Genomic DNA, 21,569 nt, shown 5'->3' with positions numbered 1-21,569 from the left:
TCTTTTTTTTTTTCTGTAAACAGATGTTGGCTTATTATTTAAACTTGTCTATGGATGGGGATAGTATTATAGACCGTGAAAAAAACTAAAATGCTATCCCTTTTGGCCTACTTTACATTACCAGGAATTATGGACTTACCTACTGTATCATTTGCATCAAAAAGTCCAGTATGGGAGTTTCCCTTTTTCTGAATATCTGTTATCCTACAACACTTGTTAAAGCAACAGAGTGTCCTCGATATCTACTTTGGTCTGTTTTTTAATGAGGCAAAGATGTTAGTTAACAGCTCTCTTTGGCAAGCTGAAAAATTCCTCTTGAATAGAAAGCACATTGGGTATGCCAAGAGAAATCTGAGATGATGCGATAAGTCATGCTCTTTGCACGTACATCTTTGAGATTCCTATTAAGTGTGTCATATGTGAATTCGTCAGGACAACTGCACACGTTATAAATATGATGGGCAAACAAAAGATCAAATAAAGCTAAAGGGTCATTTGGAAAACTCCCCTGTCTGTCCTGAACGTCTTCTTCACATATATCTTTGAGATTCCTATCATATCTGTGTCATATGGGAAATCCTCAGGAGAACTACATAGTTGGCAAATATAATTGGCACACAACATCAAAATGAGGTTCAAGGGTCATGTGGAAAACCCACAATCAGTCCTGTACTTCTTGTTGTTTGTCTTCTAGCACAATAGAGTGGGCAGCTACGTGAGACCAAGTGGAATTTTTTTTTTTTTTATAAAACATATTTCTTTTCTGAACTGTAGCAGGCGTGATCTTTCTACTGAAATGGAACATTTAGGAAATGTGCTATGTGGGCTTAGGGGTGAAAACGTTAGCCCACATTCATAGTAATGTATCACTGAATATGTATGAGTCACAACTCAAGTGAAGTGATCTCTGTTGAAAGGCCAAGAAGTTCACAGGTGCTGCCTAGAGATGTGTTACTACAGTACAATATAAGTCATACAATGACATTTTTATAAGAACTGTAGCACTTTATTCACCTGTTGACTGTTACCTGATTATTGTTATGTACTTTTAGTTTGTTTGGTTTGTGAATTTATCTTGCTGCCTTATATTTTTTACATGACTTGTTTTTACAATATCTGCCTTTAAAACTGTACATGAATAGTGGATTACTGTATACATTCTTTTTCACTCTACTCTTGACATTGTTTAAACAGCCAATAAAAAATGTAGATTTGTTATTTTTATTTGTAGCGCCTTTTTTTTTTTTTTTTTTTTTTTACAGAACAGTTGCATTCATAGTGGTCCACTTAAACAGTGGCATATTACATTTGTAAAAAAACAAACAACAAAAGGAGGGTTTTAAACCTGGGAATAAACATACATAAAAACAGAGACCAATGAATGAATGGTTACATGTGTGTAAAAATCAAATCAAACCCTTGTAGTTAGAGCAAATGTTCTGTATTATTAATGTTATCTGGTTTTCATAGTTGGCTCTGGACTGATAAAAACCCAGCTAGCAAAATATAAAAAACATGAGTTGAATATGTAACAAAATAATCTAAAATCAAAGGTCCACTTACTGGTCGTCATTCAGTGAACAGTGCTGACTAATGTGTCATCATGTGATTTAACTTCTGTCTTAGTTCAAAGATTATCTCTGGATGTGAATGACCATTATATGTGGTTGAAAGTGAACTTTTGAACTCAGACTACTGTTTTGTCACCAAAAGGTCATGATTAAACTTTCATGCTCAAATTCCTTGGTTATATCTATATTAGGATATCACAAAACATTTTAACATACTTTGATGCCTGTTGTAAATAGTTTTACAACAAATAGGATTTCCATTTACTTGTAATAAGGTTTAAATAAGTTCATTTGATTGTCATTGTACCATTGTAAACATGCCTGAAATCCTATTAAACTAATTTGAAACAATGTTGGCAGACACTCAAAGAGTGGATGTAGCTTGACTGAAAACCACGTCACTCAGGTTAAAGGGTTAGCAAAACTTCTTGTTTGGCTTTGGTTTGTTTTGTTTTCAAGTCAAATGCCAGTATTGTGACAGCTGTGGTTGAGATATTAGTACAATAAAAAAAAGGGAAAGCCCAACACTTTTGCCAAAACAATCTTCAGGTGTTAAGATAAGTTAATCTGAGTTATGAGTGTGCAACTTTCCCATCTTTAAAAAGTCTGCCTACGAGAAAGCACCTAACTTGTTCTCCCTCAACCTAAGTAGTGTTAGAGTACAACTCTATATATATACCAAAAAAAAAAAAAAAACAACAATACCAAAAAACAAAAACCCTAATGTTACTCAACATTTAAACAATGCTGAACTGATATTAACAGTGTCTAATTGTTATATCTTGGTTATTTCCTTTTAGTCTTTTTGTTGCAGAATTTGAAAAGAAAAACTCCAGGTGTGCAGAAATTCTGGCAGGTTTTTAAACAAATATGGACAAACATGACATTTTGGATGCTGACAGTATACTGCTTAACTAAATAAAAGACAAATAAATGTTACAAATATAATAAAAAGGTATACTGTTTAAATTAAACACTCATCAACACTGAAGAATTCAAACAATACTTCAATAAATCACAGAATTCCCTTTGAAAGTAATAAAGGCATCAGTCCAAAGTGTTGCAATTATTCACCTGATGAAGAAGTACTCTAAAACGCAACTTCTCTCTATCTTTTCTCTTTGTTCCACTGGTCTAAAGTGCTAGTAGGGGCGGCTGGCAGAAAGACATTAATTCTTGTCATTTTCAACCTGTAAGTACTAAGTTATGAGAACTCTGTAGCTGAACTGATATTTAGTGTTATAAAATGTTTATGTCTGCACTCTGACAGGACACCGTGTTGAAGATTATTGTTGCTTGCAATTTTCCTTCTTCTCTTTGGGTTTAGTGCGTCCCGTTTTATCCGTTTGACGTTTTGTGGGCGGTATGAAAGTAGGCTCTTCTAGGAAGTCATTTAAGCCAGAATGCGGCATGGGAAGAGACTGACAGGTTGGGCCTATATTGGAGGAAAAGGATGTGAGTGTCCAGCCATTGTTTTAACAGCTCTGTTTCAAATATCATTCGTCCTGTTTATATTACCTGTTTGTCCCACTTGAATGTTCTCTGTGCCTTGCCTCCTGGCCTGGAAGGTCGGATCCAGCTCCTCCGCAATGTTTCTGATCTGCTGGGATTGTCTGTAAACACAGCAGTTGTAGATCAGCATATGCAGTAGATAAAAGACAAATGGTAACAATATGGACATTCTTCAGTTTCACGCATATTCATGTAGAGACAATTACAGTATTGTGGAGGTCGGGCTGGGTGGCTGATTTTCTGGGAAGCAGTCCTCAGTCGGGGAAGGAAGGCCCTCTGAGTCAAGTCTCTCTCGCTGGAAGTGGACAAAAGAGTCTTATTTAAAAGTCTTATATAACTTATTTCATCAGCTCATTTTAAAAATGAACTGATGAAAATACCAAATCTAACAAAGAGTAAAGTGGATCTTTCAAAAGATAAGTACAATCTGTCTTTGGAAGTTTAAACCGTTTTCAATACTGAAGACACGTTTACCTGTCTCTCTCTTGCAGCTCTTCTGTCATGATGATTGATCATCGCTCTGTGCTCGCGCCACGATGCTGGCCCTTCTAACTCACGAGATCTTCGCTTTGACTTAATTTCTTGCTTCTGCATAAAACGTGCAATTTCCTAGAGCAAAACCCCCCAAAATACCAAAACAAAAACAATGAGGTATCATTCAACAGGTGGATGTTAAAAACACCAGATACATGGGTACTGACGACATGTCAGTTCATCATTGTACCTCATCCTGCGCCACTTGTGCTACTCTGAAGTCTCCATTGGGGTAAGAAGTACGTGGAGAGGGCTGGGAGTTCTGTGAGAACAAAACAGTAAATGTCAGAAAAAAAATGAATGAAAATGGGAGTTCTGTGAGAACAAGAATGGGAGTTCTGTGAGAACAAAACAGTAAATATCAGAGAAAAAAATGAATGAAAAGAGAAACTGATCTTCTGTCCTTTCACTTTGACTCCTCAATCACACTGCGTCATGATCATATCTTGGGTCTCTTACCCTCCTCAAAACCTTTTCCTCTTCCTCCTGCAGCTTGCGGGCCAGTTCTTCATCCTGTAGGACCTGCTGCAGCTCCCCCAGATTCAGGCTCGCCTCGCCTGGCTGTGGCTGCGGTGACACTCCTATGGGTGACGTTTGAAGTGACAGAAATCAAATGTTAAATCTTAAATGGTAAATGGTACAGAGGAACTGAAATGACGATGAGGGCAAAGTATACCGGTAATAAAACAAACATAAAACAAGAAATTCAGTGATGAATATTACAAGTAGTAAAACAGAAACTGAATGACACAAACTCCAATAAAATTTGAATCATACCAAAAGAAAACAGGACGCAGCATGTAAAGGCATGTTGCTATGTTTTGAAAGAGACCGCATAGTTTTTTCTCAGGCTACATCAAGAACGAAAGACTGATGATGAGGATGGAGATAAGAATGAAAGCACACACTGAAGATTATTTCAGGACTACAGGAATTGTGGTTATGAAACAGAAAAATATCCCACTTCAGTTAGAGACCCCAAATTTCTTTAGATTGACGATGATTGAGGGAAGATGAGAGGAGCAGATGTACACAGAGAGGTAGAGAGCACAGCTTTGGAAGCTTTCACTCTGCAGATTGGAGTTGGCTGCAGTTCTGGGTGTTACAGTACCTGCTGCCTGGTGCCTTGACCTATCCCTGGTTGAATCCCTGCGGCTGCTGAGGCTTTGGCTACGCTGTGAGGCTCTGCGATGGGGCCGCTCTACTCTCCTCTCCACCTCCTGCTCCTCCTCTGAGCTTAACCTTTCTTCTATGGCCATGTGCCAATGCCTGCATTCGCTTGTTGTCCTCTTGACCCTGCAATCATTTGCATTCCTCTCCCTCTCGTCATCATTAGTATACCTGTGCTCTTCCCACCTCCTACTGCCTCCCCTTTCTCTGTGAGTCAGATATGAGTTTCTACTACTAATTTCATAAACCTCTTCATCATGACCCTTATCATCTCGCTGCCTGTCTCGGTCTTCTCTATGATCTCTCAAACTGTTCTCTCGGTATGACAATCTCCTCCTCTCCCTAATATCTCCATGGAAACTGTGCCTGGTGGTGGCAGCTCTCTGGAAGACTCTCTGATGTGGTTGGGAATCGCCGTGGGAGACCTCACTCCCGTGAAGTGCTTGGCTGTCTCTGCTTTGAGGCCTTATTTGCAGTGGTGCCCCATTGCCGCCAAACCTCACTGGCACACCCCTCTCTCTGAGGACCTGGCCTAGCATCTCCCAAACTTGGCTGCTTTCACCCTGGTGCCTGTTAGAGCTCAGGGTATTGTCCTGAAAGCGAACATGTTTGTCAGGGTTGTCCTTATAAGTCCAGGTCCTTGCTAAGTCTCTGCTGCTGTGTCTACTCCTGTCAGGTAGCCTAACAGATTCACTGCGACTACATCGCCTTTCTCTTACCTCTAATAACCTAGAGTCTCTATCCTGATCGCTGCTCCTGTACCAGCCCTCATACTCCTCTCTATGATTCCTTTCCTGCTTCCGATCCCTAGGCCTCCTCTTCTCTAGGTAACCATTTTCATAATAGTCCTCATCCCACTCTCCCCTCTCCTCCTCCCGGTCTCGATGCTCCTCTGTGAAGCTGCTGTGAGTGCAAAGACTTCTGTAGTTTCTCTCTTGTGGCTGATGTAAAGATGCTCGCCGTCGAGGAGGTGCCGTGTTGTGTTTTTTATTCAGTCTCTGGGACCTGACAGAGAGCTGTTCAGAGAAAACTGTGTCCAAGTCCTCTGAATCCTCACTCAAAGACTCTGTTAATTCACTCCTGATTTGCCTAATGGAATATGTGTGTCCTTCATTTGACCATGAAGTTGTGTTTTTCTGAGCTGCAACCCCTCTTGGGGAGTCAGCCTGAGGCCCAGATGAATGGTTTGAATGGTTGCGAGAGGTAGAACGTTGCCACCTGGTGGCGGTAGATGAGTACTGCTCCTCTCCTTGTTGAAGGCTGCTGAGTGTGTGCTGGTTTGGGGATGGCGGTGCAGGACTGCTAGCGCTGCCTTTAATAATGCCAAACATGCAAACACAAAAGCAGGGAGGGTGGGTGAGGCTGTTAGCGGGTACTATTAGACAAGTGCAGTTAATAATGACACATAGCATTAAAAACAGTTGCATGTCACTTAAGTATGAGTATTTGTTAAATTATTTATATAAGTGTTTTAGATAAAACTAAGGCATTCCAATACATTTATAGATTGGAATACAGATATACTGTCATGCGTAAAAGACAATATAAAAGACAACATGTGATATGCATGCAACTGATTTACAACACAACACATTATGTAGAAAATAAAAAAGTGTGATAACTATGTGGGGCATGTTCTGTTCATGTGGAGAATGACTTAAGTACAACAATCGTAAGCAGTAGCAGTGGAGCAAAGCATGGTCAGTGAAAAGCTAAGGAAGCATTGGGTTTTGTCCTACTTTAATTGCAACAAATATATCTCTGCAAATGTCTGCATACATTTAGTTAAAAACATCACATCCTGAAGAAAGTAAACATTTTGCTTTAAAATTATTTTGTAACAGACAGAATGACAAAACTTAAACTGTACCTTCACTACGACCCTCCTGGCCTCTGCTCCTCCTTCTGGTCCTCTGCTCCTCCTCTTCCTGCATTTGTTTAGCAATTTCCTGTGGTGAAACAGGCAGACTGATTACTTGTTTGCATTATAAACCATAATGTTTAACCAACATGAATTTAGGCTAATTGAAGGTTACAGAGATGGAGCTGTTCTGTCACATAAGCAATTAAACAGACACATATTTAGCGCAGTTTTTTTTTTTGGCTTTGAGAAAAATGTAACACTTAATGACTTTGTTACAACCCATCAGTCCTAACCTGTATCTTCTATCAATAATAAGGTCATATAATTTTGTTCATGAGGCTCATTTGCCCTTAAGTCAAAACCAACCATGAAACTAATTTGGTTATCACGGCACAGTTGATAATGGACTGTCCTGATACCCTCATAACATGTTTAAAGCATTACAAAATGTCAAAACCAAAACCATTCACTGTGATTTACCTCTTCTACCACTGGTGTACAACCATGAATTGGCAAGACTTCAAATATCTTGTCTAAGGCATCATGTATACTTTGTTGTTTTTAACCAGCAGGTGGCAGCATAACATAGACCATGTAAAAAGTAAGCAAGGTAACAAGTTAACCCCTGATTCAATGTCACAAGAAATATTATCTTAGGAAACTTGATTAATGGCTGAGTTCATTTGCACCAGGGTTGTGTTTTTCTGTTAGCTTGATTCCACTACATATAAATATTGAGAGAAGAAAACTCTTATACTGTATATACTACTTTGTTTAACCTAGTATCACTCCTTGCCTCCTGAGCTCCCTTCAATTTGATCTATGTTGTTAGTGTTCAAGTAACAACAACATTGTAACATAAACCAAACTCTCAGATCCTGTTAGGAGTTTACTGACTTTACATCACGAAGAGAATCTCACTCTATCTAGTGTGCGAGCTACATTTGACATGTCTACAGAAGAGGCTATACCAAATGCAGAGCCATGTTTGGTGACTTAGTGCCACTGTGAGGTGACCCGACATCTTAATAGTGGCTATTAAACACAAAGCTGACTCTAGGTGGCCAAACTAACTGTTCCAGGTGGGGCTGTGGCTAACTCAGTAGAAACTAGGAGACTACATGAGACACAAGCTAACTTTTCATCTCCTTCAGCCTGCACTCTGGTCCAGAAAAACTCCAACAGAAGCAGGTCAACAGGACTGTTTCACTTGAAGTAACACCTTGTCACTGGGGAATGCCAGCTCTTACCAGAGCTGCTATACTTGTCTACTCTCTGAAGGAGAGCCCCCCCACCATGTCTGTGTTGTTTTTTTTCTTTGAAAAGGCCAGATCTAATAATGTTCCCTACCAATCAGCAAATTCTATCAGTGATTCTATAAAATCTCTCTGTAGGCTGCATCTGCAACATAAATCATAACTAAAAGCTAACGCAGCTCCTTTTGCTTTGCAATCAGAGCGTGTGTGTCAGCCACTTTGCCAGCATCAGCAGACAATTAACAGCTTGCCATGGCAGGTTAGGTGTGGAGTGCCACAGGGAACTGGCATTTAAAACTGCACAGCTTGACGCCTTCTGTTCCTTAATTAAAGGCACTATCTACAGGGAGGCATATATTTAATCAACACCTCTGATCAGCCGGTCATTAAGGTAGGTAGGCTAACAGGAGTGGTAATAGTTCATTTGATCCTAACATCAACACTCATAAAAAGAAATTATTACATCCACAGAGGAGTAAACATTCAAATACCATGTGCTGCATAACCTGGCATGACTTTTAACCCAGTAGATAAACTAGGCTTTCAAATTTAACACTAAGTGTACACACCTGAGTCCAAACTCAACCCCTTTAATAATGATGAATGAACCCCACAGCCTCTATGACCTCACATCCTTCAAACAAGGAACTTTTATAATCCTGTTCAAGGGAGCCTTCTCTAAAAAGGAAACTGCAGGGTAAAGGAAAATATTATGCTGGAGCAGCCTTGTGACGCAGACAGCTCCACTGGACCAGCTGGGGAGTTTCGTGGCAGAGTTGGCATTTTATCCCCCACATTGCTCTTGTCATTACACAGCTCAACTCCTCATTTCTATTGGTGGACTGTTTTTTTGTAAAGCAACTGATGTTCAGAAATGCACATGCTCGCCGTAAAAATGCGCAGAGACATAAAAACAAAGTTTTTCAGGGGCTTCTGAGTGCACACTGGAGCAGCAAGGGAGAGATGATTGATGGGTACCATCTGGTTGCCCTGTTGTGTTTGGGTTACAAGATGAATTGTTTTTTGTATTAACACATTTTGGAGAAATCTAGTGTTATACCACAAATTAGAAAGTAGGGCATATGGACAACATATATGTAACCACAACTATCAGAGTTATCTGGATATTATGATGTTATATTTGTATCCAAAATCAGATGGTGAAAAAAACTTTTATAACTTAAACCAGACTTAGAGTCCACAGCCATGCTAGCAGCTCTGAGGGGCTATAATAGTGAAGCTTTGAGCTGAATGCTAATGTCAGCATGCTAACATGCTTACAATGACAATATATGCTGATGTTTAGCAGGTAATGTTTACCATGTTCACGATGTTAGTTTAGAGTGTTAGTCTGCTAATATTTGCTAATTAGCACTACATGCAAAGGACGAGTGAGCCTGATGGGAATAGTTTTTTTAAATTCTTGATGGAGAGTGAAGGCATTACCAGAGTTGTTACAATTCATCCAGAGATGAACATGAATGTCTGTTAAAAATCTCATGGGAATCCATGATATATACTGTAGTGTTCAAGACATTTTGCTCAAAACCACACGTCAACCTCATGGTGGCACTAGAGGAAAAGTCAGACAATCACCAAAGTGAGTAGGATTCATCCTCTGGGGACCATGAATGTCTGTACAAAATGTCGTGGCTATTCATCAAGTAGTTTTTGAGATATCTGAGTCTGGACCGAGGTGGTGGATCAGCTGACTAACTGAACAATGCTGCTATCCATAGTCACACCGCTAGCTTGGCTAAAGTGTCAAGAATTTAAAATGTCATTATATGAAAATATGGAGACATGAACGATATTAAAGAATTATTGCCCAGCTTTACCACAAATGAGAAATGTCCTTTAATCTAACTCGCAATGTCATTAGGATAACATTTAACTAACCTGTTTGGAAACCCAGTGACAATGTTAAACCATATAATGGGAGGATAACCAAATGAAGGCTGAGTCACTCCTGATTAAACACTGCCCTTAGATGGCGTTTTACTTAACCTGCCTCTTCCTCTAACTGTGCAATAAAGGTTTTACACATAACAAGTGTGCACATTCAGTGAGACTATATGTGCACACATGAGTGCAGTCGGTATGAAGAGTTTGATGGTCCATGTCTCCAATCAACCACCAGAGAAATTGCTTGAGCCATCATGCGGATGGGTAGCTGACAGGTTGTGTGTTTAACTGCTGACTTGGCTCCTACGGGCCTCTTATGGTACAGAGGATAAATCAGAGGCCCAGAGCAGCACTTTTCTGCAACTACCATTCATTATGGACTCAGTTATTCCTAAGAGAGAGCAAAGAGAACCATAGGATATTTCCTGACCTGCTGGTAACAGGTAGCAAATAAATGATATACAAATATGTCCCGAGTGTCATACAAGTCTATGAGTTCCTATGCTGAATGTGCTTTCACTAAGTTTACAGATTATGCTGGTGCTATTTTGAGTTTGTGCCTACTGCCATGGTTGCCCCTCTGGATTACATTATGCCAATTTTTGTCTGCACTCAGTATTGTAGTTTGAGATACAAGGAATCATTAATCTATGTTTAAAAGCAGCTATTTTTACTCTGGACACCATGTGAAAAATAACTTTCAACAAGCCTGAACATCTAGCGAGTCCAATAATTCCGCACTGCATTATGACTATGTCTACTATGTCTCAAACCAGACAGTGGTTTGACATGTTTCTATGGACATTTTGATACTTTTTTCCCCGACTAATAAAACTCAAGAAGAATTCAAGTGGACCACAGCCACTTTGTCTATGAAGAAGGAAACTAGCCACTGTCTTTTAACATACAACTTTCAGACCAGTATGGGGTGAGTGTTTGATACTCAAAGGGCAGAATATCACTTTCAGTCTTGATTTGGTTTTGTCCAGTTTTCTGTTTTATCATTGCAATGTGCCAAAGCTGAACTTGTTCATACAGCGTCTGGCTCTGCTCTGGTTACTGCTGGCAACTTGACACCCACGGGAAAGGATTTGTTCCTCTTTCAGGAGCAAATCCCTCAAAATATTTCTCTTTACAAAATTTGCTGTCATGTCTGTGTCTTCTTATTAGCTGGGATGGCATTCAGTTTCAAGCTAAGCTTAACACCGTGAAGTTTTTAATTTAAAAATGACAGAATGAGTGACTGCTAAAGGAACACTGATTTTCAACCTTGTTTCCAGATATCAGTCATTCAAAGGTTATGTCTTTATCTTCCACAATAATTGCTAGTTTCCTATATTGTTGTGACCAGCTGTATCTTAGAACCACAAAGATTTGTTTTCATCTCTCTAATGCACTGATGGATTGATAATTTGTACAGTCCACCAATCATATCATATGATGGACTGCATGGTCACTCACTACTTAGTGTGAGTTTACCTCCCACAGCCTTCAAAATGCAAATCAGGTGAGCTGAGGACATGTTTTTCTGTCTAATGAATTGGCTTGCATTGATGTGATCAGGATGGACATGTTTCATCACAGGATAAAAGGTGATCACTCAGAACAACTTTGTATTGATTTGCAGTGACCCTTCCCTCTAAGGGGACAAGTGGACCCAAACAATGCCAGCAAAATGCCCCCCCACAACATAACAGAGCCACCAGATCCCCTCACTATAGGGGTCAAGCATTCAGACCTGTACCAGTTTTTCCTTTAATTTGTCACCTGTCTGTATTATCGGAGGTGTTAGCCATTTCACCTGTCCGTTTTCATTTTTGAAAGATGATCTGATACATTTTGTGTTTAAAGTATTATGGGACAGGTTAATTAGTAATTTGGGCAATAAAATATGTCTTATGGGCAAAGAAAAATGAATAAAACTCACCCTTCATTGAAGCTTCATTTTTGTCTGGCATGTTTTAGTAAGCCTAATGTCAGTGTCCCAAGTATGACATCTTTTCATTTCAAGAGCACCTTAAGCAAATAATACTATGAGAAATAATGGTCTAATACAAACACTGATGGGTGCGGATTTCTAAATTGAAAAGATGTGTCATATAAAAAGTGGTCAGTAGATAACTGACAAGAGGATTCAGGTGACATCAGAACTGACCTTTGTACTCTTTATACTGGGTTGGTCTGAGCATTTCAAGTTGAAAACTTCTGGATGAATCTGACTGGATTATGTATTCACTGTGGGAAAGGCTGTGAATCCTAATTCCTTTCTGAATATAAATGGTGTAAAAGTGTAGTTTGGACCAGAAGACCACCAGCGTAGACTGAATGTCCACATTGACCTTGGACCTTGTAAAAAACATTGATAGATCTTTAAAGCACTGGAGGGACTGGAGGGATGTAATTAGATGCGGACAGAATTAGATGGGGTATAACTGTTTGTGCTCACCTCATCGTCCCTCTCCCTCCTTTGGGCTTCCTCAGCACAACGCTGGATCTCCTCCTGAATTACACGGGCAAACTCAAAGTCCTGCTCCTCACTACAGGGACAGATAGAGGAGAAAAGAACTGCTGAAACTTGTTCTTAACTTAACAACCAACACATGATAGACAACAAAAATTCAACACACTGCAATCAACAGTAAATACATCTACATCGTAAACGTACATACAATATAGTAAATTTGCATTAATAGTGCCTATACTATATATTATCAAATAGATCTCTGATTTTAGACTCTAAAACCCAAAAACTACACATCAGCAGTGGGTGTGTGTTTGGATCAGGAAGAACATGCACTGATGTCTGAACAGGGTCACCTACAGTTGTCTGGAGGCCTGTCTGAGGAGGGCACTCTGCTGGGCCTGTTCCTCCTCTTCCTCATCCTGCATCCTCTTGGCTATACGGATGTCATTCTGCACCAGCTGGTTCTTCTGGATGTTGGTGGTATAGAATTGCTCAACTGTGGATATAAGGCAGAGAAAAACAGAGAGGGTAAGACCGTATTCAATATTTACAATAAAGGAACATGTGTGATCTAGATTTGTAAAACATTAATCACATGATTAATGCGTTGTTTATTTGAAACATCCTCGGCTTATTTTTGAGGAATCCTAAACACAGAAAGTAAATTATATGTCACATTGTTAACTATGCAAAGACAAACCACAACAGTGATTGTTTTGAGCTTGACAAACATAAGTTCATACATAACTACCTTAGGTTTCCCAGTTTGCCTTGAAAAACCATAAGGTTTTCTACAGTTACTCCACAAAAACAAAATATATATATGGCAATCATAAAACAGCATTTTATTTAATTATGATTTATTATAAATCTGTCATTTGTATTAACATAACATAAAGTACACTCCTTAGCTAAATTATTTACCAAGATAACTAAATATGAAGACTCACAACACAGAAAGTGGTGATTCACTGAACCAGACTTGAGAGCAGCCCACATAGTGTAAATTACTCTACATGTCAGTAGTATGCAGCTGTGCAGCCGTCACATGTAGCTTGACATTGGACTTACTCTCCTGCTCCTGCAGATGGTGTGCCAACGCTCCATCCTCCAGCACAGCAAAACACTGGCACACTGAAACAACAAAAGGACAGCGACACTTCAATACTGTACAAAAGGTTACAAAGTGTTGTGTGTTCAAAAATGCATAGAGGGAGAATATAACCGTTTAATAAAGTGAGCGGTTATCCCAGCTTGATGATAACTAAAACAACAGAAAAATGACAACAATGTTGAGTGGCTCTCTGGGCTCCATCCAGAACAAGAGCTGAACTTTTCGACACCCTAAAAAGAGACAATATAGCGGAGCTTTTGGTTCAGCACTTTGTTTAAAAGGGAAACAATACAGTATGAGTGCTGTATGTTATGATGGCTCTTTATACAACTCAGACAAAGACAGAGGAGTATGCCTTAAAACTTTAGAAAAAAAAAACAACCACACACACCACTCTGGCATGAATTTGCTGTAAAATATATAGAAGGCTCTCATAAAAGCCCCATCATAACAGGGTACCAGTGCTCCAGAGAAGCACCAAGTGTACACAATTATTACTGTCCTCCCAAAGTCACAGAGTTTAGTAGCTGTAAAGCAAAAAAGACCGCCTCTTTCTAACAAAAGCAATAATGTGACACGCTCTGAAAATGTGCGTGTACATCTTATATAAAAAAGCATTACAAAAGAATATCTTTAAAGCTGTTGTTGAAAGGATCTCTCATTCTTCTATGAATGCGCTCACTATGACTACCAAATTAAGATGCAAAGTTCAGAGACTACCCCTTCACAGGGCAGCCAGTGCAGCTGGTACAAATGTACGTAGAATGAAATCTAAGTCTGTCATAAATCCAACAGCTTTAACTAAGAGCTCTCTATGCACCAACTGTGTCTGGTTAACCATATCTCTGTGGCAAACCAAGTCTTTCATGACCGTTCAGTCTGGCCACCTGCTGCTGGATATGTTAATAAAGCGTATCAGTTTCATGTCATTAATTCTCTCTCAGCCTTGTCCTTTATTGTCAGAGAGCTGACAAAGGCAGAGACTGGAATGAAAATACAAGAAAAAAAAATCATGCGAGGGAAGTGTTCAAACGTGAGAAGTTAACTGCTCTGTTCTGACCTAAAGAAAATGTAAAAATCCAGTCATATGGTTGTGATATACATATAAATTTTTGCATTACTCTTTGATCTGCACATTAATTTCAATCATTTCAGAGCCTGCAGACGTTTATTCTCATATATAAACATGTCAAGTGTTTACAGTAGTCCTTAATGAGTCACAATAGCCCAGCTATGTGCTGTAGTGCAAATGTGCTCCAAGTCTGTCAAACAAACTCAAAAGTTACTCAAGAGAAAATAAACAGACAGACAGACAGCAGCACTTTTGTCCATCTGTTTCCTCCAACGTGCAGACACACAGCTCCACGTGACCAGAAAAAAAAAACGCTTTGCCACTTCACTTATATATTTTTTTTTTATCAGGAAACCTAGAGAAGCTGTCTTTTCCTACAACGGTGCTGTCGAATGCCAGGAGAAGGACACAGAAGAGATTTAGCTCAGTGCGGAGGGAAACGTCTCCAACCTGAGCCAGAGGCAGGGCCAATTAAAAACACCTGTCCGACTACTAATCCCTCTGCTAGGCTTATCAGAGCAGGCTGGGTCACGTCTGTGGATGCAACAGCTACATTTAAATCCCTGCACTTAATACTTGTGATACTCAAGTATTCCATTTATGAGCTGAGTTGATGCACATAAAAGCCATATGTTGTTTGTAATAACCTGTCTGAGTTCTTAGCCCGGCTATAAGCAACTCATATAGGTTTTATACTACTTTAACACCATAAACTAAATCATAAATGTTAGAGGGGATATTTCTATATTATCTGGAACACTATCCCAGGAAAACATGGTAAGCCTGCTGTTGTAGTTGTAACATGCTTACTTTATTTGATAGCATATTGTTAAAGTTGCAAAAATCAGTGAACTACATACATGACTGTTGAGAGGCAAATCTGAAGCAGCAGCTGCGATACTGTGCATATAAACCACGCTGTCGTCATATGCACTGCAGGGGACGAGTCAAAGCTAAGAGTCGCTTTCAGTTTGTTTACTTGAAGCTTCAATGATTCTTTTTTGATCCTTTTGTCAGAAGAAGAAGAAATCTAAAGCAAAGAAATGAAAAGAAGAAGAAGAAGCCAAGCAAAGACCTCAGAAGTTTACTTACCAGCTGAAGTTGTGCTGGATGGTATCATGGATGATGAGAACAAATTGGAGGCCCCGAGATTCATTGTAAGAGAGACATGTTGCGCCTACAGTCTACAGCTGTGAGCATCTTTACAAAGTACAAACACATTAAAAGATCAAGCGTTCAATCCATCTCAGACTTTAAGAATGTTTCTCTGTGTGTTTGCCGTCTTGGTAAGTTTGCACTCTTCAAGACAATTTTTGGATGGTTTCTCTCCACGGACACAAACACACTGACTTGGCATTCCTTGATCTCTATCTTGCTACTGTTTTCACATTCATGCTCTATTAAAAGTGAGTCATTTTCTCCTTCGTTATTGCTCTGCCGTACCTGAACTACTAAAGTCTGCACCAACAATGCGATGTTAAATTTCAACATTTACAGAATCGGCTCTGGAGTCGATACAACAGGTCAAACTGAGGATGTCTCCTCTTTGTCCCGTTCTGTTAATAGGGGAAGTGAGAAAAACAGGCCTCTGAATCACTGCTGTGGTCAAATCTAGTCAAATTCCACTCCTTAAAACCTCAAAATGGAGAAACTTCTGCTAGGAATAAGTCTCTGGTATGTTTCAGTCTATAAAGGCTCAACAGTCAAAGTTCATAGAAATCACCCTGACAATACTAAGCCACCAAAAGGGTCTGTTTACACCATAAATGACCCCGTAAGTCTACACCCGAGAGTTAACCCATACCAAGACAGACATGCATTACAACTTACACCTGTCGTGGAGCTTAAGAGACTATCCGCTAAATGGATCTCCAACCTGCCCTTATGTGTCCAGTCTGTCAATGAGGAGGGATTAAGTCAATGCCTTGGTTTTAATCCGACAGGACAAATTGACAGTTCAAAACATGAGTTTACTCTTGAGTCCGACTCCAGAATTGAAAAAGCAGAAGAAATGACAGAACGAGGCAAAGATGGAGGCGAATGACAGTCGGTCTGTGTGTATAAGTGTGTGTGTGTGTGTGTGTGTGTGTGGGTGTGTCTGCATTGCGGGTTAACTTGTTTTTCCAAAGTCCTAAAACTACAGTCACATTACCCTATAGGGGAGGGACATGGAGACTGTGTTATTATGACTGCTAAACAGGTTTTGAGGGACAGGATGTGAGGCATTCAGGGGCCAACAGTAAAAACAAATGCTCAGTGCGAGTCAGTGTTTTCATAATCTTAAAAGAGACTCCTGCCTTAAGCTTCTTAATAAGGGCACTGAAAGGACCCCTTTTAGGCCTGTGTCTGTTTCCTAAGAGGATAGCGAATCAAAGATCCAGCGGAGAACAGAAATTGGCTGTGGCATTTGAACACGGGAAGCTAAAATCCAAATAGGGGTGAGATTGTGAAGAGGAGTGTAAAGGCCAAGAAATAAACAGATAAGATTTCAAAAATATTAGCAGTCTGTGCGTGTGTGTGGACTGTCTCTACCGTGAGAATGTGAGAGAAGGGTACATTACAAAGCAGGAAACCATGACCTTAAAGTTCAATTATTTCATATTTTTAAATACCGCTGAAGAAAAGGGGGCCATTTGTTACCTTTTTGCTGATGTAACTAAATAGTCATCTCCTAGGTGGATGCGTGTGCACTTTGTCTTTTTCGTAGAAGAGCTGAAAAACTCCAACCAACATAAGAGAACTGACAGCCAATCACCTAACCCAAAATTATGCAGATTGTCTCAGGCATCCAGCGCAAGGTAGCAAAAGATCAAACACTAACAGAGATATTTCTCTTTCATCTTCGCAACCACTTGGATAGCAGCAGTGGCAAGTGCCTGCCAAACAAAGAAACTGGCGAAAGGAGAAAATGACAAGGGTTCTATTTTCAGCCAAAATCCCCCACCGACCGCCCACACGCTCTCTCCCTCTCTCTTCTCCTCCTCCCTGGTCTGTTCTGTGTTCTCCTGCTCGCTGCTTTCTGCACAAAATTTCGCCAAAAAAAGAAAAAAAAAAAAAAAAAGTGTCTGTCCATCTCACAGCTCTCTGTGTTTTGTTATAAACTAGCACTAGGCCAGCCAGCTCATGAACTGGACCAGGTTGTCATGGAGAACAAAGAGAGGTGAGGGGTAATGGGAGTCTGGGTCAGTTGGTGAGAGTGAAATTAGGAACGGGGGGGGGGGAGGCGGGGGAATTCCTCTGGGAGCTGCATTCCCTCGGCACATCAGGCTATATCAGGAGCAGCCAGAGGAGGGACAAAACAGGAACTGATAAGGGGGGCAGTGAAAACAAAGAGATTTGACTTGGCCGAGACTCTCGGATGGGGAGGAAAATGAAGGAGAAGTGGGACACGGGGAACTACAGCTCTTAAGGAAATTGAAGCATAAACACTCACAATGGGACATTAAGTGAGCGACCCCCGTGCCACAGAGCGTGACAGCAACACAGTTTGACAAATTTGTCCTGTTTAAGCAGATGATGATGATGATAAGCGGAGAAACGAACACGGACCAGACATCTGCTTTACATACTGATATTGTCTCAATTAGCAGTTTATTGCTGCTATTACCGGTTTTGTTTGTGCACTGGCCTGTGCTCGATAAAGCATGAAAATGCAAAGCCGCACAGTGTGCCCTTTGTGTATGGAAACAAGAGTGGTGGAGTGCTGAATTATCTCCCTTGATAAAAGACATGCAGACCTATTTCTATCCTATTCATTAGTGTGGACGTGTCAAACACTGAGTCAACGGTCTACACTCACGCCACAGCTTAGACATCCCTTACCTGGGAATGTTTTCATACTTACATACAAGCAAGCAAAAATTAATTTAGAACTGCATTAGCATAACAATGAGACAATCTTGTATATTTTTAAACAAATGGATTTTTTCCACCACCAGTTTGCAGACAGCTCTCAAATGTTAAACTATTTCCCCTGCTATAATCCTAATTCCAACTTGCTGTTTCTCCATATCTGAATGTCTGCATATGCTGTACAGTCAATTCATATTTGAGGTCTTACAGCCTAGAGACCAAACATGCATCATAGTTGCACTGTTTGAGTTAAATTGACTTTGAAATTAAATTTAAACTAAACAGTTTTTCCATTAAGGTTTTGGAACTGTATATTCTACACAATGACCACTGTATTGCAAGTCAGAATATTTCAATATAAAAGAAACAAGCCTTCGTCTCTTGAGTGAGAACACTTTCTTTCCCCAAATCAGGAACAGCTATCTCATTCCTTGCTCCTATCTGCACCCGGCATACCACACGCACCTTATGAGATCTTTCTCTGTACTATTGTACTGTATGATAGGACCTGTGAATGCCTGCTGCATATAGTCAAAACATTTAGCAAGCCACTTCCTATCTGCAGTGGACACAGCATACTGATATCACGAGAATCAAGCACAGGCACACAAAGTCAAAAGAAAAGCCACCATTACTCTTAAAACATACACAAACAAAAACCCATGGGAAGTTGTCTCATTCTCTTAAAGATGCAGCAGACGGGTAGTCAAGTCTTTTCTTAACATCCGCTGTGCTAAAGTATCCCTACTGGCTCAGTTTTGTAGCTGACCCTGACCTCTGACCCTTCCTATGGAGGGGCTAAACAAAAACAACTTTTCCCCAAGACAGACCCATAAAGCATAGCACATTCTGCACATGCCTTTTCCATACGCTGTGGGATGCACAGAGTATGCTTTTCTTTTTCTGCAGATGTAGGAGTTGGGTCAGTGTAGAATAAGTGCTTACCTTCCTGGACACGTGGAAGGTTGGACTGGTCAATCTCCAGCTCTGCCATCACTGTCCCAGTGCTGTCACTGCCTCATGGTGATACTGAAGACCCTGGCATCAGACAGAGATTGTTGGAAGTTATTATCAAGCAGAATTAAATGGGACCTAGAAGCTAAGCACAAAGGAGATAGAAACCAGGCTACATGACGAGACATTTGCACATTATTGTCTTTTTCTTAACCAGAAAACTGGTTTATCTCAGTGACATTCATGCACAAAAAGTCAAATAACAAACTCACTAAGCTAGCTGAAACCAATAGCTAACCTTGCTGATATCTAACTTGAGCAGTGCTGCAGTGAACACTAACTCGTGTCTATAATGTGAACAATATCTGCATTGCAGAAGGCCACTGCTGTTTGTCGAGCAAAGTAAATTTACCACCAGACAAACATTCAATCAGTCTGTGTACCAAAGAGTCATTGTTTTATAACCTACCTGTTCCCACAGCACGCTGCCCACACAGGCTCAGTTATCCAGTGTTGTGTATGCACACAACAGCCTATTCAACAAGTACCAAACATGACAGCGAGGTGTCAACTTTGGAGTCGTCCGCTGCTGAGTCGCACTTTCCCTCTCCCTCCACTCTCCCTTCCTCTCTTTTTGCTGTCTCCACAAATTACCCAAAAGGTCAGGAACGTGCTTGACGGTTTCTAACGCCTGTACTGTGCTGTGAATTTTTAGAGCGACCCCGACGGTTGTTGTTCATCAATGAAACAAAGCCCCGTCGACCTGTGATGGGAAGCCAGGGCGGACAAACTTTAGCCCACAGTCTGTCGCTCTCCGGCTGCTTCTTCACAGCTCCTGTTCGGCAGCAGTGGGGGCGGTTAACGGCTGCTGCCTTCAGTGCTCCTTCAAGCTCAGACTTACCTCTGCCAAAGTTTAGTCACGATGATTGCTTAATGGTTTATTCGACCAATGAAAACCAATACCCTTTCCTTTAACTATTTTGCAAAGTACACATGTCAGTGTTAAGAGACTTGTAAGGCTTGTAAATATTGTACAAGACTAGTCAACTCATGACGAAAGGTTAGACTGTGAAATACAGAATACAGAGAAACACACAATAACTCAATCCTTACGGTGTCAGGCAATAATGTAATAGTAGTCTTTTACCATCAGTTGGTGATACCTTCATCACGTAATGTTAAAACTCGAATTTAATACAGGCCCGAGCCACGCACACTTTCGTTTGCACTCATTGAATTGCAATATTTCCAACGGCTCTTGAACGCAGCATTCAACCAGCCAAATGTTCCAGTCCCTCAAAGATTGTAGCTGGGATGTATAATACTAGCAGTTTTTATAGTCTGTATTTGATTAATCTAACTCCAATCATTAAATATGAATGGAAAACAGAAAAATAATACATGGTGTACCGCCAACTGCCCAATTTTTACCAACTTTTTCAAAGTTTTCAAGCACAGCTCCTGTTCAGCTGCAGTGGTGTGCAGTGTAAAATAGCCCATTATTATAAAAAATTACAAAATTGCAAGATAAGTATGGAACTTACAGTCATTAAACAACATTTCCAGCAATGTGCAGCAGCAGCAGCAGCTGGATGGAGCTAGTTTTTTTTCTATTTATTTATTCAGATGGACAGGAAACTTGCTTGTATGTCTGATGTACAGAAAATCTTTTTGGAAGTCTTACTTCTGAGCAGGATAATATGCTGCTTTTAAAACCTGTCTTGGAAATGTCACTGATGATGAGACTTCATAGATTTTGTTTAAGGCTACAGGTTTTGTGGCAGATTCGATTTGCACCCCGTCCATCTGAGATTCTTTGAAGACCGATAAGATAAGGAAGAAAAAGGAAGTCTGTCTCCGAAGATTATATTTTTAACCCCACAGAGCCACACAGAAGAGTTTACATTGCAAGCTGATTTGAAATGACAAAGTGTACAGTTATAAGGCTCTTCTTAAAGTAATGTTGCCCTCTGCTGGTTGCACTTATGTCTGACATGTATGACACCACATTTTGTACACAAATCATAAACCTGTTGTTTGATTTGTAGTAGCTTTGGGACCCATGACTGTCAGAACATTAAGACTAACTGTAAGTCATTCTACTGTTACAAGATGTATACAAGGCACTTCACTTAAATAATTTCAGTTTGTGAAAATATATACCTTTTGTCAAGTACATTTCAGTGGAAAAATATTTTTGTTTCTACTTCAGTACACTCATCTGACTGTTGGCTGCAGTCCGTTATATTGAGATTTTATTTCCAAACAAATGGTACACCCACAGAATATAATGACTTGCTG

The 21,569-nt window shown here is 40.1% G+C and overlaps 1 protein-coding gene across 2 annotated transcripts; it reads right to left on the bottom strand.

Annotated features, from left to right (window-relative positions):
- Window positions 1–2,418: 2,418 nt before the first annotated feature.
- Window positions 2,419–20,213, bottom strand: ccdc187 (coiled-coil domain containing 187). 2 transcript variants are annotated; one of them, XM_042409256.1, is made up of 13 exons: window positions 19,738–20,213; window positions 19,260–19,352; window positions 13,348–13,410; window positions 12,634–12,772; window positions 12,259–12,349; window positions 6,658–6,736; window positions 4,729–6,099; window positions 4,077–4,198; window positions 3,808–3,879; window positions 3,558–3,692; window positions 3,290–3,378; window positions 3,090–3,184; window positions 2,419–3,006 (listed from the first exon to the last, which is right to left on the bottom strand). In XM_042409256.1, exons 2-13 carry the CDS (start codon window positions 19,306–19,308, stop codon window positions 2,858–2,860), a joined length of 2,454 nt encoding a protein of 817 aa, XP_042265190.1. In that variant the 5' UTR covers window positions 19,309–19,352; window positions 19,738–20,213; the 3' UTR covers window positions 2,419–2,857. The 2 variants fall into 2 exon arrangements, with proteins under 2 accessions (XP_042265190.1, XP_042265191.1); XM_042409257.1 differs by lacking the exon at window positions 4,729–6,099 and having other exon boundaries at window positions 19,738–20,165.
- Between the last annotated feature and the right edge of the window lie 1,356 nt (window positions 20,214–21,569).

Source organism: Thunnus maccoyii, chromosome 4 (assembly GCF_910596095.1).
Source record: "Thunnus maccoyii chromosome 4, fThuMac1.1, whole genome shotgun sequence".
Classification (NCBI taxonomy): Eukaryota; Metazoa; Chordata; class Actinopteri; order Scombriformes; family Scombridae; genus Thunnus; species Thunnus maccoyii.
This window is presented reverse-complemented; position numbering and strand designations above follow the sequence as displayed.

Coding starts and splice junctions, on each gene's coding strand:
- ccdc187 (XM_042409256.1), bottom strand. CDS start 19,308: ATGGCAGAGCTGGAGATTGACCAGTCCAACCTTCCACGTGTCCAGGAA. Junction 12,773..13,347: donor CCATCTGCAGGAGCAGGAGA/GTAAGTCCAATG, acceptor TTATATCCACAG/TTGAGCAATTCTATACCACC. Junction 3,693..3,807: donor CACAAGTGGCGCAGGATGAG/GTACAATGATGA, acceptor GTTTTGCTCTAG/GAAATTGCACGTTTTATGCA.